The 17,876-nt window shown below is 36.8% G+C and overlaps 4 protein-coding genes across 5 annotated transcripts; 1 reads left to right on the plus strand and 3 right to left on the minus strand.

Annotated features, from left to right (window-relative positions):
• Positions 1-2: 2 nt before the first annotated feature.
• On the plus strand, positions 3-9,074 carry LOC145489233 (uncharacterized). 2 transcript variants are annotated; one of them, XM_081468179.1, is made up of 6 exons: positions 3-332; positions 3,283-3,372; positions 4,499-4,558; positions 5,971-6,132; positions 6,933-7,017; positions 7,182-9,074. In XM_081468179.1, exons 1-6 carry the CDS (start codon positions 300-302, stop codon positions 7,460-7,462), a joined length of 711 nt encoding a protein of 236 aa, XP_081324305.1. In that variant the 5' UTR covers positions 3-299; the 3' UTR covers positions 7,463-9,074. The 2 variants fall into 2 exon arrangements, with proteins under 2 accessions (XP_081324305.1, XP_081324304.1); XM_081468178.1 differs by lacking the exon at positions 3-332 and adding an exon at positions 1,687-2,716 and having other exon boundaries at positions 3,264-3,372; positions 7,182-9,047.
• On the minus strand, positions 377-1,675 carry LOC145489234 (myosin regulatory light polypeptide 9-like). The gene is made up of 2 exons (XM_081468180.1): positions 1,232-1,675; positions 377-804 (listed from the first exon to the last, which is right to left on the minus strand). Exons 1-2 carry the CDS (start codon positions 1,670-1,672, stop codon positions 700-702), a joined length of 546 nt encoding a protein of 181 aa, XP_081324306.1. The 5' UTR covers positions 1,673-1,675; the 3' UTR covers positions 377-699.
• A 2-nt stretch (positions 9,075-9,076) lies between the features above and the next one.
• On the minus strand, positions 9,077-13,582 carry LOC145489232 (uncharacterized). Its single transcript, XM_081468176.1, has 7 exons — positions 13,497-13,582; positions 13,086-13,150; positions 10,940-11,188; positions 10,402-10,554; positions 9,994-10,221; positions 9,537-9,686; positions 9,077-9,159 (listed from the first exon to the last, which is right to left on the minus strand). The coding sequence occupies exons 1-7, from the start codon at positions 13,505-13,507 to the stop codon at positions 9,104-9,106; spliced, it is 912 nt and encodes a 303-aa protein (XP_081324302.1). The 5' UTR covers positions 13,508-13,582; the 3' UTR covers positions 9,077-9,103.
• A 1,433-nt stretch (positions 13,583-15,015) lies between these two features.
• LOC145490959 (uncharacterized) lies at positions 15,016-16,570 on the minus strand. The gene has a single exon (XM_081470079.1). It carries the CDS (start codon positions 16,288-16,290, stop codon positions 15,820-15,822), a length of 471 nt encoding a protein of 156 aa, XP_081326205.1. The 5' UTR covers positions 16,291-16,570; the 3' UTR covers positions 15,016-15,819.
• Between the last annotated feature and the right edge of the window lie 1,306 nt (positions 16,571-17,876).

Genomic DNA, 17,876 nt, shown 5'->3' on the forward strand with positions numbered 1-17,876 from the left:
AAAGCGTTCTATTGAGTTTGTCGCTTTGTCATCTCAACATAGTCATAACATAAATTCAGTAACTCATACAATAGAAGCTTACATTTCTACTCTGCAAATAAGACAGTGCTTGGTAACTGTACAGTAGCTTACAGTGAAAAGGAGCAAGAGTTGCTTTATAAAACAAGGCATTTTCCTCTTTGAATACAGTCATTTCTCACTGATGACATATTTTGTTGTTTTATCAGCTGCCTGAGAATGACAAATGTATTCAAATTAAAGAAGTTACGATAACACTCATCGAACATCCATACAACACCATGGCTACTGGAGATAGGTCCTTGATTCATCAGGTGATTAGTATGACCTACAAGATGATTTAGCATGCAGCACTACTTACTGTACTTACTTTAATTTTGGACAGGATATAAGTCAACTCAATTCAAATATTTTCGATATTTTCATAATTATACGTTTTAAGGTATACAATCTTATTAGCTCCATTGAATCGTAGACAAAAGGCTGTAATAATCTATTATTTTCATGATGATGATAATGATGATGATGATTATTATTATTATTATTACTATTACCATTATTATTATTGTTTATTTGATGCGTGGTAGTCACAAACTTCAAGTTTACTCTTCGGACTCATTTCAATTTGGCTTCGAGAGCACTGTTAGTTGACAGATAACATTTGTCAGGCTGAAGTCTTTACTAGTCGTTATTTCCTTCTCCGTGTTTTAACAGTCGTACGAGGTCTTCGCATTTAAATAGGCCATCGTCATCAGTCAGTGTTCCATGAAGAAAAACTTCATCTACCTGAAGATGTTGAATCAAAGTAAAAACAAAATTAATATTGTTGATTGGCATGGAGTTGACATGGAGTTCTTTACCCTGGAGCCTGGGAGTTTCGAAATAAAGCTCTCTTTCCACTCAATTAAGTAAAAGTTTAGTTTTTTTGATCCTTTATTAATTTTTCTAGGTATCAAAACTCAAGTTAACTCTGACCTCAGAAGTATAACATCCCTCTTTATATGTAGTGCTTCAAAAATGCTTCAATTTTTTGTTGACGTATTAAACGCATGCTAACAATAACTATGACCTTGAAAATAGAAAGTTCCGAGAATTTTACCATTTTATTATTATTTATTGAAGCTTAACAATAAACGAGTCACTGATAAAGGTACAAAGAAAGTTGAGAAATTTACTAAAGCGTGCGGCGCACAATTAAGTCCGTAGTGTATACCTGTTGCTCCGTAAGCCTGAGCCCCATCGTCATCAACAATTCTTTGAACTCGTCGAGATTTATAAATCCATCGCAATCTTCGTCAAAACAGGTGAAGGCATTTCTAATCAACTCTTCGGAATCAGCTGCTTCCATCTTGGAAGCAAACATGGACAGAAACCTGGCAAAATCCACACTCCCTGTTACCTCATTGAGCATATCTTTCACTTGTTTATCCGTTGGTTTCTGTCCAAGAGAGATCAAAATTGTATGCAGATCCTCCTTGCTTATCACGCCATCATGGTCTTGATCAATAAAATTGAATGCCTCCTTTAGCTGCTTCAGTTGCTCTTTGTTAATATGCACTACTGTTTGAGTTCTCAAGCCTGTCCTTCTAGACTTGCGCCGCGGGAGAATTTTACTACCGTCTGTGTGATACATATTGGCTTGCTTCAAATCCATTGCTTTACGGCGACTTATTATCGAACACGTGAAATGAAATATTAAAAGCACCCAAAGTCACTCAGAATGTAGTTTCTAATTATCTTTGAACAAATCACGGAAACTGTCATGTGGTCACTCAAATAGCTTACAAGCACATCTGTTTTGCTGAGAGTCGTGATTTGAGAACAAAGGATAATTTCAAAGAAACTATAAACCTATCAATTTGCCCCAAAATGTCATATAGTTACTGTAACAACATATCCCAGCTAATATTCATGGCTCGTGAGGCAGCTGACAGTCATCAGTCTTGCCCATCACTATGACTTACATTAAAAGACGTATTGCTGTTACAGCTCTGTAACAGCTTGAAATAAGGTGTATGGAAAGGCTAAGATATGTTAAGTTTAAAATACCTTCCTTTACAACAGCCGCCAATTGGACGGGGTGACCCCGGGGGGAGGGACTCCCACATCACACGAAGGGTCGGAAAATTTGAATTAAACCCCGAAACGAGAACAATCGGGGCGGGGCGCGAGCTTTGTTTGACTCCTCAAAGATACCACTCACAACGGAATAGGCTCGTTTACTAGCCGGTGTTCAGGAAGGGACCCCGCGCTAGTAGACAGGAGTCGAGAGACCCGTGGAAATTAAGCCTAAAAACGGAAATAAGAGCGTTTTTCAATCACTATGTCTTCGAGTGCACCCAAAAAGATACTTTCACAGCTGAAAATTGTGACGTTTCGTTTTGAACACCCTAGGTGTGACCAGAGTCCTCCACCTTTTCGTACGGAAGTCCCCCGGGGGTGGAGGCGGGGCGGTCGGGGGCAGGGGTGAGGTGAGTGAGAGTATTAGAGATCTGGAACCGACTGGATGCCTGGAACGCCTGGTTGATTTTGTCTTAAATATGGCCTGCAAATTCGACTTGGAGGTTATCATTAAACTTGGAGGATCAGCAGTTACGCATAAAAATGCCTTCGAGACAATTAATCAGGACGCAATCGCAGCAGCAGCGAAGCTGGTAAAAAATATAAAGGGGAAATGTATCGTGGTCCATGGCGCGGGGTAAGCAATAACCTTAAATCTTGTTACCACAGTATTCCCTGCAACAGTTGCACGGAAATTGTCTGAAGGAAGATTGTATTGCATGGAACACCTTTTATTTTGAGCAGGGACAGAAATAACAACTTCTGTGAATTATGAACTAACGTGGTCCAGAGAGGGATCGATCTCTATGGAAAAATATTTGTCGACATTATACAGCTTTTTTGTTGTTCACATTTGGCAACCTTTAAACAAATGAGCTGTTCCTTCCCTTCGGAATATGAAAGGATTAATTAGTGACTTGATGTGTACTTTGAGACGTTTTTTGACTAGCATTGTTAGATTAAAATTAACAATGTACAATTTACCATCAGTCAGTGGAAAATGTTACATATAAATGCTTAAACCCTAAACAAGACATTAATTTATCTAGCCATTGATCTGAGCTAAAAATAAAACTAATCTCAAAGTACTCCACATTAAATTTATGTAGAGAGCAATATATCCTGATCTTTCTTTCAATATTATCATCCATGTCTTGTGGACATGTTATTATCCTAAATTGCAGGTCATTTGGACACTTTCAGGCTTATGAATATGGAACAGCTAATGGTTTCTCGAATGACATTTTAAACGGTCGGATTGGATTTGCCAAAACCAGACTTTCAGTTACAAAGGTATAGGATCAAAGGTGGCTTATTTCGTGTCCTTTTTCCACTTACATTTGGTATATATATAATCAGTGAAAACCTGTGCTCATAAGAACCTAGTGGTTTAAGAACCTGCTGGCAGAAATTTACTATTTTAATACCCAAAACCTGTTTAGCCAAGCAAGGTCAAGCAGCTTCTTGTATGTGCGTTACAGATAACTTATGATAAACATTTTAACCTTGGAGTGTGACTTCAAGATTCCAAATTTTTTTTACAAGAAAATACATAATACAGTTGTGAATAAATTCTACATACTTATTTTCAAGAACCAAACCCAAGTTTACATGTATACAAATTTTTCTGGTAATCAACAACTATATGTCCTTCACAGAAATTAAGAACCTACTTAGCCTAAATTGCCAATAATTGCCTCAAAATGCAAGAATCTATTTTGCCAGAATTAAAAAACTTTAGGTTCTTACATGGGGTTTTTTATTATACTCATCTCTGTATTTAGTTAGTCCTTGGTTGTGTAAGTGTTCAAGTCATAAGGATTGTAGGTGTCTACTACAGTCTACTTCATAGTCTTCTTATGTGAACTGTCAGCCTAATGTCTTAGAGTCTGTTTTTTATTTTATAATAATTTAGACTGTGCTAACCCATCACTTTTCTGGTAAATTGTTATTGATTTTAAGGGTTAGTGCCCTTCGAACGTTTCCAGCATCTGTTCGAAATTTTTCCGTGGCCATTCAAATGGTATTTGAAACCATTTTGAACTGCTGGAATATCCATTTCTCATCCATTTGTTAGCTGTTCGCCAGGCGTTCACTTTGACCATTTAATGGATATCCGTTAGTGACATTTTCACGTGAGAGGTCACATTATGTGCAGCTTTTTAACATGTGTATTACTTGTGTATTTTTAGATATATATTCTATGTACAGTAAGAACATTGGTACCATTGTAATTTTATCATCATTATTGTCATTATTATCATTATTGTAAGTTGTTTTTTTGTTATATTGTTTTTATAATTGAAAAGAATTACTGTATTCTGCAGAAGGTTAAGAAGGTGAATCATTCTGAAGTAAATATTGACGTAAGTCCAATTAAACTGTTAATTATACCTTGTTTATTGTTCCTCTCTGATAGCTACAACACACAATCACAGCAGTGTTTCTTGAGAATGGTATTCCAGCATTGGGAATTTCAGTAAGTATCCGTAAAGGTGTTCCAGTTGTCTAAAATGCTGTTCGTAAGTTTTATCATAATTATATAGGGGATATTACATGGCCTCGCAGAGATACAAAATTTATCTTCAAGCATTGAAAAATATTTTAGCATGAAATATTTTTAACATGAGAAGAGAAATTTGGTATCTCCAAGCAACCACGTAATTTTCTTTTTATTATATCACAATGCATAACAAAGTTTTTGTTGATTTTCCAAAGATTTCCAACCACTTTCCAAAGATTTGCGAAGATTTTCCAAAATGTGTCCGAACTCTCCAAACATTTTCTGAAAATTTCTGATTGAAGTTGTCTGAAGATTTCCAAAGATAAACAAAGATTGCCAAAGACTTCCTAAGAACATTCGAAGATGTTTCGATCATACACCAACAAATTTAAGTTCAGTTAAAGGGACAAAAATGTTATCAAAAATAATCATGATATCTTCACATGTGGATAAAAATGATATCCTCACATGTGGAGACACCATTTTTATCAATTTGTTACCACTTGGTATACCACTAACTTTCATATATTAATAAATGTTTATTATTTTATGCATACCAGTAGTAATTTGTAAATGAGATGTTATTTGTGCATCCACTCTGTAACTTACAGTTATAATATTTGGCCATATTATTTGTTTTGTTTTTTTGTTGTTGTTGTTGTTGTTGTTGTTTTTTTTTTTTTTTTGTAAATTGATGGTTCCCACAATGAACACAAACAGTTGGACTGAGTCACTTTTAGGAGATTGTTTTAAGTCCAAATCCAATAAGTTGTATTAATAATATTATAATAATGCATGTTTATTTGATCAAATTCATAAAATATGCAAAAGTGTACATAATTCAAAAAGGGAGTTTAGAGGTTAACCCTAATAATAAAACTCCCCTAAAAAAAAAAAAGAATAAAAAGTACAATTAAAATTATGTATAAAATTATTGAAAGAAGGAAAAATTCTGTTTGATAATTTACAATTTTAAAAATGATTCAAGTCTTAGTTTAAAGAGTTCGAGGATTCCTGCTTCAACAATGTTTTTGGCAGATTGTTCCAATCACCAATCACTCCAGTATGTTGTCTGCAGGAAATTAACATCTGAATAGAGAATTGAAAATCTATAAAATTTTGCTTCCCATGAAAGTTAATATTTATTTAGTGATATATCACGAAACATTTTGACAATAAGACAGCTTTAAATTTTAGCAGGCTGTACAGTACAGATAAATTGACCAATCAAAGCGGTGTAGTAACTAAGTAATATAATAAATGAGCTTACAGTGCTAAAATTGCTCTAAATGTTAGGCTTCTGCAAATGATCCATTGGACTGAGAAATGAATTTTATTTTAATTTTACCTTTCACATTTTGGTAATATTTACAAACTTTTATGTGTAGCCCTGTGGATCCTGGTTAACAAGTAGTGGTGTGGTCACCAGGTCAGCGGTAACTCCAATTGTTGAGCTATTGGAAGCTGGATTTGTACCAATTTTGCATGGTGACTGTGTACTGGATGATGTTCAGGGCTGCTCTATACTAAGTGGAGACAAAATTATTCAGGTACATTGAGCTGCTACAAGCTGAATGATTTTAACACCTACAGCCCCATAACAAGGAAACTGAGTTGCTCCTGTCCATACAGTGTACAGTTCTATTTGACAAATCTCTTTATTTTAATACTACAAGCTCAAGAGTATATGGTGCAGGGTGTTTGTTGTTGTTTAATAGAAGCAGGCAGGTTCTTATTGAAAAAAAAAAACCATCAAACATTACTCGTGATAACCATTTAAGAAATATGGTTGCTTGAAAGGCTATATTTATTTTGCTGTAATAGTTGTTGTTGCCAGACATAAAATACTGTTAGTAATAACATCGTTCAAGACTCCAGCGACTTAAGTATGCCCGTCAATTACTGTCATAGTGAAAGGCATTGACGGAGCTGAGATGCATGTCTACTTATATTGTAGTGAACATCTTATGTGCTTCCAGAAGTTTCAAGGATCAAATGCATAGCGGAGATCCTTCAGAAAAAGTATCTGTCTGCTACAAAGTCCTAATGTTGGACAAAGAGCAGAATCCGTGTTCTTTACATGGAGTTCGTTATTTAGCATATTCTCTTTCACAGATTAGCAACTTTAATGCAGAAAAAATCTTTCTTGTTGGCGATTTCAACCTCCCGGTCTTTGATTGGATCAATCAACTATCACTGTCTTCCGATCAACTCTACCTCAATTCTTCTGAAATATTTAACAATACATTCCTCGCTACTATTTGTAGCGGCGACCAGTTAGAGTGACACTTCAAACTGAATTGTTTATTATATTTCAACAATAATAGTCATTTTTTTCTTTATTCTTTAGAGGTTAGCAGAAGAGCTTCGTCCAAAAAGAGTTGTATTTTTGACAGATGTTGATGGAATATATGACAAACCCCCTGAAAAAGAAGGTCAGTGCCTTGTTCATTGATGAAGTTTTGCTGCAGTTCACGTGGAACGCTAATTTGGTCGGACGTTTGACTGTATTAAGATGAATTAATGTGTTATTGTTGGTAATTATTACGTTTGTGGTCAGTTTGCATTTCACAATCACAATTTATCTCTCCTCTCCTAGATTCAGTGTTGCTTCGAAAAGTGTACGTTAAATCAGATGGACAAATGAATGTTACCATAGCGACATCAAACCTTCATCATGACGTCACCGGCGGGATTCGCGAGAAGCTTCAAACAGCGTCCAATATAATTCGTATTTCTGAACAGCATTCGCGCGTCTTTGTGTTAAATATAATGTCCGAAACTGTTGCATATTCTGTCTGTAGTCGGGGAGTTTTGGACGGAAATGGTACAGAAATATTGGCAGAAACTCAAGAGTTCAACAGAGTAAACATTCAGTGACATGCGTGTGTGAGATTATTGCACATTACTTATAAATTTAATTCGTCACCTTCAAATGTTGGAAAACACAAACGTCACCAACTGTCAAGTTGATGCTCATGGATCCTCGCACTGCCCCATGTGCATGCAGGATATTCGCACTCACAATTTTTGTTGTGTGGCATAACAAACGTGCGTTATATACCAGTAGTCAGGGAGATCTTAGGCAAGCCCTTAGTTTGTAATAAGGTTCATGAAGCGGAGAAGAAACTGGAGAAATGTGCATAGCCTTCGAGAAAACATTTAATCATGGTTTTCCGTTAAAATTGAAAGTATCCAAGCCACGCCCTTTTTAGGATTTTACCCCTTTTAAACATTATCAGCTTCTTCGTGTGAGCAGTTGTGATATTCTTTGAAAGGTTTTCAGAAAACAAGATGGCTTCTTTAGTTACCATACGGGCAAACTGACAGATATTTTCGCTCCCATTTTACTCAGGCAAAGAATCGGCATATTATGCTTCGTGTTACACATGCTAAAATACAGCTGGTTTAATTGGTTTCACTTATCGTTCTTGTCATTTGATATTATTGAAACACCAGCCATGAAATGAAATGTGATGTCTTAACGCAAGTTTACTTGACTAGCAAATTTGTTTTTGTAAACTATTTTAAATTTGCTGCCAGTAATCGGGAATTTTTAACTAACCATGCTGTCATACCCTACTTGTTAAGCTTTATGCAATTAAGACAAGGTTCGTCTTTTATCAGAAACATCGGCTTAAATAAGCTTCGCATTGGCAATAATAAAATCTCCAGAAATCATAACCGAACGCTTTCAATACACTGCTGGCTTGAAAAATAGTCGATTTAAAATTTACGCTGTTCCGTGATATTCGGCAAGAAAAATTTCATTTGCTGTTTTTAAAATCTGTCTTAAAGTTTGATTTCACAACCAAACTCCACAATTATGTTTTTCATTCATTTATCATTTTGTAACAATATACATGCATTTATTTTTGTCTCAGTCGGGTTATCTACCAAATGAATATAAAAATACCAATAGGAGTGAAGCTGACTGAAAATGAAAGCGTAAGGAGCCATCTTTTTCCTTGTATTCGGTAGCTCTAGTTAGGAGACTGTACGCACGCTGCAATAGTTTTTCGCCATTAAATAAAATATGGCTGAAGAAGTTACTGGATTCAGTCAAATGAGACTTTAGGTTTGATCATCACGGCGGCAGAGATAGGACTTTAAAATATGGGCCTTACATCAACAGATGATTTATTGAGGCCGGTCAACGGACAAGACCCTGCATAATTAATTTCAGCGGCGTGGTGTCACACTGGGATATATATCCATGTTTTTTCAATTTTCAGCGTTGTAATATTCACTGATTCATTACATCATCGACTCAACTAATTGAGGCAACAAGTTGAATTAATTAACTGATTTAAATTAATTGTTTTGAATAGCCCATTTCATTACAGTGTATGCATGTCGCACGAGAGACAACAATGAATGGAAGAGAGTCACAAATATTGTGCGTAGCATTTATTTTTAATATTCCAATTCAACAAGAATTGTTTACTACAACACTAAAGACTATTCTTATATTGGTATTCCTGTGGTTTTGGTTGGAGGGGAAATCCCTTTGTAACTTCGTTACTCAATGATATTCACATAGTCTGGCATCGCACTTCCCTCGTTAACCTCTTCTCCTAGGAAAAGACAGCAATCCAGCGTTTAGTAAATGAGAATCACTTGTCAGGTTAGTACAGAATATATCAGTACTAGGTTTTATAGAAAAACAGAGCTCCACCATCAACAAAAAACAGGAGCAAACAGTAAGCGGAATCAGATTTGATTTTGTAGAATTAACCTTCTTGGGGATCCAGTCTGGGTTTCTGTTCACTGTAATTTTGAGTTCTTGCTCGAGGAAATGAACGTTTGACGGGATTCTCTGGCCACAATTGCAACAAAACTCATTCCCTTTCTGTGATAGGATGCGAAATATGACATTTTGGTATACAATCCAATTATGATTTCAGTTTTTCCTACAGTTTTTCCTACAGCCTAGCTACTTCATAATGCTTACTGATAGCGTATACAGCGTTGGTGAAGTTCTTTCCAGCACAGAACCTAGTTGAGTAGGCGCAGTCGTTAATACACTGGTCTGCGCATCCCTCAAGCGGCGCATGCCCTTCAAGATAGAAGGCGGAGTCATCAGGACCACTCCAGCATTCACCTGAATAAAACGAACAAAATATATGATCTCCCTTGTACAGAGCCAAGAGCATTTTTACTGTTTTACGAGATGGAAGGGTTTTTTTTTTTTTTTTTTTTTGCAATCTTTTGGTTTGGTAACACGGAGATCCAATTCTCCCAGATGGCTTAACAAAGAAGTGAAAACTGAAGAAACTACCAAGTCCATCAGAGACCAGAGTAGGGGTAATTATGGGCGAATCAACAGCTGCCAGGGATTTCAGATCGTCCAAGGGTAAAATATAGATTTTTTGCGGTCCTATAACCTGCTGTGAATATATAATTCTCACCCCAGAACTGAATTCCAAACAGTCTCCAGCCCTTTTCAAGCGCTCTTTTCGCACAGCGGCAGACGAAATTTGGCAGATGCTCGTACCAGTTTTCCCAGTCTATCAACTGACCGCTGAAACTCTGTAGCTGTTTATCTCTGTCGTTCAACAGGTATGATGGCAGAAGACGCGGTGAGTCCTTCTTATCGTTAAAGCAGCCAATACGCTCAAATCTGACACTGCAGAAATCTAAATGAATCATAATTAGATACGCACACGTTAGCTGTACGTAACCTTACAAATTGTGTCAATCACCCATCCGTCCGTCCGTCCGTTCAGTGTGTTCATCCGTCCTTTATTGGTCTGTTCATTGTATTCAACTGGACATTAATTTTGTCTGTACTATTCCCTGCTCTACACTGTACCTACCAACAATCCTGTAAACCATATTACGCCATGCCTTTCCTGCACAAAATTTTCGCTCGTTGCAATCGTTCTTATCGGTTCCAATGCAATCTTTGCAACGCCCTTGGCCATGCCTGTCATAATGATGTGACGAGCTAATCCCGGCATGGCATTCGCCTGCAAAAGAAGACAATGGAGTCGGACGGTTTAGTCGTAATATCTTAAAGTTTTTTAAAATAGTTTTCGCTTAACAGGCATCCAACGAAGCGGTGGCAAAGCCAAGAAACAGATTAACAGCCCAACCTGAACTAGAAAGAGAGAACATGTAATTTTTCCATAGCCAGTGACGGACACAAAATCAAGATTTAAGTTTTAAACGTTTTCGACAAATTTATAGTTTGTGAAATAAAAGGTTGCAAAGTAAAACAAGTTAACATAACTCGGTTTACGTTGCTGATGTTGCACATGATCGGAAAACAAGGGTAGAAGTTTCACTATACCTCACAAAAAATACACTAAACAAAACATAAGTGAAGAAAATGTATGATGAAGAAACGTTTACCAAAGAATTGTACTCCGAACAAGTCATAACCGTGCTCTTTCGCTTTCTTGGCACAGCGGCAGATAAAGCCAGGGAGATAGTTTTCCCAATCGTTCCAGTTGATCATTTGCCCGCCGTAATTAGCGATAGATTTGTCTCGTTCATTGTAGATGTAATACGGAAGTGCTCGCTTATGTTGATTATCTTTAAAGCAACCCAGTGGTTTGAATGATACATCACAGTCGACCGGATCCTCACAGAGATTGACCGCTGTAAATTCCATAGAGAAAATAATCAGCTACGGTGCCTGATTTATTTACTCAACGCTCAATTTTTATTGATTGTACTTAATTATTTTTTAGCAATACTCAAAAATTATCTAAATTTTGCGATACAAAATATCGTAATGAAATAGAATCGTAATACAGTATATATATCGCCACTAGGTCATGCGTCAGAAACAACAGTTAACAGACAGATTAATTAAGGTGATATGGTACCCTAAAATATGGCGATGTTCATGAAAAATTCAATTTCTTGGAAATACAAGACTTAAGACCCTTGAGGACTGGTCAAAAACATTTTGAAACGATCTTGCCGAATTTCCTTCCAGATGAGTGTGAAATTTAAGGAAAGTACACAGTGGTATAAGTTTTTTCACGTGGCAACGGCCATAGCAACGACTGTTTACTATAAGAACGTGACCAAAAATATAGATTATTTTTTAACTTATATGAACGAAACTATTTAGAAAAAACGTTTAAGACATGCACAACTCGATTGGTATAATTATTTGTGAAAAGCTTTGCCTCAAATTGCCATCACAGGCTCATTCATTTCCCTTATGACAAGGAATATTTCCCACAACCGCGGTAACTTTTTACAAAATAGAACAACCATTGCACCCCCTCCCCCGAGATCCAATCTGCACCCCCCCCCCCCCACTATTTGTGGCTCGTTAAATGCTTAATTCTTCGTGTAAAAAACTTAAAGTGCATTTTTCTCAAAAGTTTTCTTTTGTACCGACTGACTTCGCGCCAACATTTCTACTTTGCAAGCTTTTAAAGTAGAATTTCTGAAACTTGGGCTCATCAAAGACCAATAGTGTCGTGATGATATAAACCAAAAAAATCGTAACATTTTCAGGTCTGTCACGTGACATGAGATGATTTGTCCACTGGGTGTGGTAAAAAATAAGGTTATTTCCAAATAAAGCTGTAAAAAGCACTGAAAATAAGAGTTAACTGTCAAAACTTAGGTTCATATCACAGAACAAAACAGAAACTTACAGGATATGCTTATTTGACAGTCAATTCTTGTTTTGTAAAAGAGCAGGAAGTGTTGGCGTCAATACTATAAAACACTACTTCAAAAGGCTGTGGCTGGTTTCCATAGCAACCATTTTGAGTAAAACTCTAGAAATTTAATTTCTCTTCTTGAGTGCAATAGCACACAATTGTTCTTTCTTCACCATATTTAAACAAACTTTTTGGTCCATATTGAGGGTACCATACCACCTTAAGCATGACGTTGCGTCAACCTTCAAACGGCAAAATTGAAACTTTTGCCGTCTGTCTTCAGCTATTTGTACAGTACATTGAAAATACTTATATTTGCGGGGAAGAGCAGAAGACATTTTTCATTATTTATAATGTATAATGCATAATGCATAATGCATAATGCATAATGTAGAATGTAGAATGTATAACGTATAATGTATAATGTATAATGCATAATGTATAATATATAATTAAACATCCTTCAATGAGAGATCTGTTGCTCGACACTAGTCGAGTGGACGCCCAGCAGCTGGCTTCAATTCATTGTCAATTTTTTAATTGATTGCTTGATAAACCTTGTTTGCATTTCTTGATGCTATTGTTCTTATCACTTTTACTATTATTGCTTATTCTTATTACTTGTCGGAAGAACTTCAGTCAGTTTCACAGCAGACTGATTTTGTAAAGAGATACATTGTAATCAAATGCTGAAACGCAGCCTCTGCATTGAAACATAACGCAGCAATACATGTAGTCAGTTAACTGTCATGGCATAGACAGCTTAAAGCAATCTAGATCTGGGGAATTTATTTCTTCACTTTCACTATGTTATAAGACTAAAGGAAGGCCTAAACTCAGATATAATGGCAATAAACCAAAAATGTTACCAGCGTAATTTGTACTGATGCTGTAGACAAGTATTATCGTCACACATAATGAAACCATCATCAATCTAAAACCAAGACAAAAATATCTTAGAAGACAAGACTAACATCTTCTAAATCTGCTGCGTGTGTTGTTCATGTGAAGACACATAACAAAATTATGCGAAATCCATAGAATTGTTTTTTGGTTATGATGATATTATTCTTGCCCAATATTTTCAGCCAAATCAAGAGAAAAACATTTGAATTTTGTCCCCTTCGGCTCCCTGTCCACTGACGGAAAATGAAACAAGGCACGCAAACTAGAATTGACGTAATAAAAGCCAACAGCGATATTACTGACCCCACGGCAGTTTTGTACCATTAATTTTGGTACAAAATATCACGAAAGATATACATAAGAAAGTTACATACCTTAGTACCATCCTTAAGTGATATGTGACTCGTTATATGCCCAGTATATATGCAGAATGTCACGGCGAGTATGTTCATTTTATACACGCTGGTAGACGAGACGTGCTACAGCTCGTCCCAAAACTTATTGGATTTTCAGGAGATAACAGGAGGATTTGCCTATCATACGAGCTGGGAATAAATAAATGAAGAACAATTTTACGAACTGGTAAACAAGGCCAACAAAACAAAGGACAATTATCCTTGCCGCGATTATTAAAATCCGTGAAATACTTTATTATCAATATATAAGTGTCCGGGAAAAGAAATTTGTTCATAAAGCGGCAACCGTGTAATCAACAGGATGCCGGATTACTTTGTATCGAAGTTCAATCTGCAGCAGTTATTTTGATTAAATGTTTTTCTGATTAAATGTTATTTTGATTAAATAATATCTTGATTAAATATTATTTTGATTAAAGTCAAGACGAGGACCGCCCAAATCGGACTTGAGCCGGATCTCTTCAGGACCGCCGCTTTATCAGCTCATCAGAAACCGACACCCTTCGATATTGCACCACTTAAGATGAAAAATATCAACTGTGCCCAAGCAAAGAGAACGGTCAATAATTCATGCCTGCCATGACAAACAGTAAGTCGGATAGCCGCGTCGACATTAATATTCTATTTGGTTTTCAGCTGCGGACCAAAACATTTCCATCTGAGGGCGTTTTCACCTTAAAGATCTTGAAGAAATTCTGGCTGCAAACTCCAAATATTTCATTATACGTACAATCACTGATTCTCACAAATCAGTTTCTATGTCTGTTGGTTTGTTTGTTTGCTTGTTTGTTTGTTTGTTTTAATCAATCAGACCTGGCTTAACTTTCTATCAGCGGTTTACGCAGTCGCGGGTCGGATTTCAGAGACAGGAGAAGTCTCGTGGAAATTACCCTGGGTGCCAGAGGTTTTTCCTGCGCGGTTTCCGGTGTCGATCATGTCTCTATTGTGACCCGCGCGAAGTATTTTCGTCTGCTGCGCGCGATAAAAAACCTCTGGTACCCAGGGTACGTGGAACTCGGTCTGAATTCCACTCGTTCCTTGCGCAGTTCACGCCAGCTCGCGCGCGAGCATTATAATTTATGTGTCATTTCGCTGATTTCAATGAGCAATTTTAACTGACAATCAATTTTAAGTCTGAATCAATATTTTCAGACAGCTGAAGTTTGTGTAAATATTCACCGAACTAAGCGTTGCTCTCCGGCTGGACCCTATTGTAATATCCTTAACTTTGCTGCGCATGATCGATCATGTCATCACAAAGAAAGTAATGCTCAAAGGTCACACTCTTAAATATTTTTGTACAGTAATATTGTACCTTAAAAAACTAATGATTAACTCAGCTTGAACAGCAAATAACTCAAGATAACACAATGAAATTCCTTTACACATTTATGTCTTTGTGATGCAAACTATTTTAATCACAAAGTATTACAAATTCAAAAAGTTGGATTACAGGATTAATTACAGAATCAGCGGCAAAAATATTCTACAAGCATTCCGTGAACGTTTTCTTTTCTATTATAAACAGCTACCGTTAATCTCTGTAACTATATAGTTTATAAATAGCAACATAGCCGCATAAATACTCCTCATTCGTACAGATTATCAGCAGGACCGTTCTCTCGTATCATCCACTCTGTAGGTCAGGCGCCCAACAAAAAATATGAACAATTTTCTTTTGACACGTACGTTGGGGAGTTCAGTGTTCACTGAATCAGTAGCGACCTTCGGGAACCTGGTCAGTTGTTTTACAGTCAAATGACGCATAAAGTGATGTTACACGAACATTACACATTAACTTTACAAATGTCACACTCTGGTAACTGTTTGACCAGTTCATTGTACATTTACACAACCTCGAAAAATATTATTCTGTCTCTGAATATCAAGGCAACACGCCCGGGCAACACGTAAGTTACCTATGACCAAATTGAATCAACTGCACTCCAGTCATCTCTATCCTTGCGCGTTACACTGATCAAGAGCGGAACACAGAATCGACCCAATACTGTTGTCATTGTTTATGAATAAATATTCTATAGCTGTTTAAAATAATTAGTAACTTTGCACACAGAGCACAGTTTTCGGGCACTCGTTTTAATAACAGCTGTTTAAGAGATTCCCGGTACCTTTTTAACTCAGTTCAGGTGCCTTTTATCAACAACCGACTCGGCACATATTACTGCTGGTCACCGTCAGTGAAATCTTGAATTTATTATTTACATTGAAGTACACGAATCTACATCCTTGAATATTTCCTGTAGTATTGTAGTTTGTTATTTCACCTCCAGTAGGATATCTTGCGTCCCTTTTGGGAACGTTCAAGTCTTTTAAGATAGTCCTGTTTCTGTTTATTGTAGTAAAACTCTCCGGCACCTTCCTTGATAAGTATAGCGGCACATTCCGTCTTGCCAGCTCGAATGGCTGTGTGCATGGGCGGCCAACCAGATTCATCCAAAACGTTTATATCTGCGCCATTTTTAATTAGCTCTTTCAGCAATTCTGAGTTACCATCCAAAACAACTTGATGCAGTTGTGGAAGTTGTGATTCTTGTTTCTCTTCGTCTTCCTTGCGACGACCTTGAGGGTGTGGAATGCTTGCGTTCGCTTCTTCACTATTATCACTATCTACTTTACCTTCTTCGTGCTCTACAATGTCCGTAAGCGCTCGTCTGCGAAACATTGTCATCAGGCTCTCGTCTGGTAAACTCAATTTACGTGTAGGCTGCATATTGTGCGGCAGCAAGTTCATATATTAATAAGTCCCGCTGTGCAAACTTCACTTGATCTTGTGTAAACAAATATAGCACTAATCACAATCAACTAAACAACTGACCACGTTAAAACCTGATAAAACGAGCATGAAGATCCACCATGGTGCAATGAATAGTGTTTAAAAGGTCAATATATAGAGAAAAAAATCGTTGAACAACAGCACGAACTTGGTTGGTTCTTCTAACACATAACACAACACACTCGTCGCCAATCAGTATATAAATCAGAGGACCTTAATCTCTAAGTGCGTGGGACATGATAGCTAATTAGCCCGTCTAATAAGTTGCAAGTGCTAATGATTTGACGAACACTTTTGTTAGCGAATCTCGCTCTTGTTGGATTGCACACATTTGGATACTAGTAGTGTTCCATGAGATGTGTTCGAGCTTTCAAAGCAATGCTTTTAAAGAACAGAGCCATCACGAACTGAATGGCACGTAAGTGCATGTTTCTTATCCACGATGAAAGGAAGAAAGGACTTACATTAACAAAGCATATGGGATCAAATCTGCAATGCATGTGGGTTGATTGCATTCATACTCACCAATTATCACAACAGTTCAAAAACAGTTTGAACAATCCAACATATCTAATATTGTATTTACCACCGAATATATAAGCTGCCAACCGTATCGTTTTAAAAAAGAACTGATTAAAAATTATGACTTGTCAAAGGTACTTTTTGTTACTGTATTATGCTTCGCCGGGCATGGAGTATGCCTGGTCAGTAATGGCTTTATAATGACAGCATCAATAAATCTTTTTTCACTCCAGTCTGTCATTGCATTTACATAACAACTCATAAATTCGCTAACTTGTTTACCTTCCGTTACCTTCATACAATACGTGAAAAAGTACAATCGAACAAAGGCAAAAGCATTCAAAAATTTCATTGAAAACTCTGATTGAAAATAGACGTTAAAGCACAAATTTGTTCAAAAACCTACGTCCGTTCCCGTCAGGCACCGATGCAAAACTGAACAGAACAAGCAAAATCGTCAAATCGATCAAATTTTCTCATTCAGTGACGTTACTGAATGGCAAATATTTCCCTGCTGGGCTCACACAAAGCTTTGCTACAAGGTATTGCGAAAAGAGTTATCGCCATTCAAATAAAGCTTAATGCGAAGATGATAGGCAATAAGTGGCGTTTACCAGGTGACCTTCCCATTTAACTGCTATAAGAATCGAAAATTCATTGATAGTATAACAGGCTAATCTTGGTACTTACGGATCTGTTTACAATTTGGTTAATCTAACTGAAATTTGCTCATTCTCTTTTCTTGAGGCATTTGCCTCACGGGATATCACTCTAAAGGTCTGTAGAAATTTGCAGTGACGATCATTATGACAATATCGGCTGTGCTGTTTTCCAGTTGCAAACACGTGCATAAAATGTCTTAAATGAACATTGGTGTTTTGACCCAAAATGTCAGTCATTTGCGGTTCTTACACTAACTGGTCTAACCGGCCTAACTGGCCAAAACTGATGAGAGAAAACCAGCCTTTCGTCAAACCAAAGATGGTTTAAATATGAGCAAAATATCGCCTTATATATGAAGA

This window comes from Orbicella franksi, chromosome 6 (assembly GCF_964199315.1).
Source record: "Orbicella franksi chromosome 6, jaOrbFran1.1, whole genome shotgun sequence".
In the NCBI taxonomy this organism is placed as follows: domain Eukaryota; kingdom Metazoa; phylum Cnidaria; class Anthozoa; order Scleractinia; family Merulinidae; genus Orbicella; species Orbicella franksi.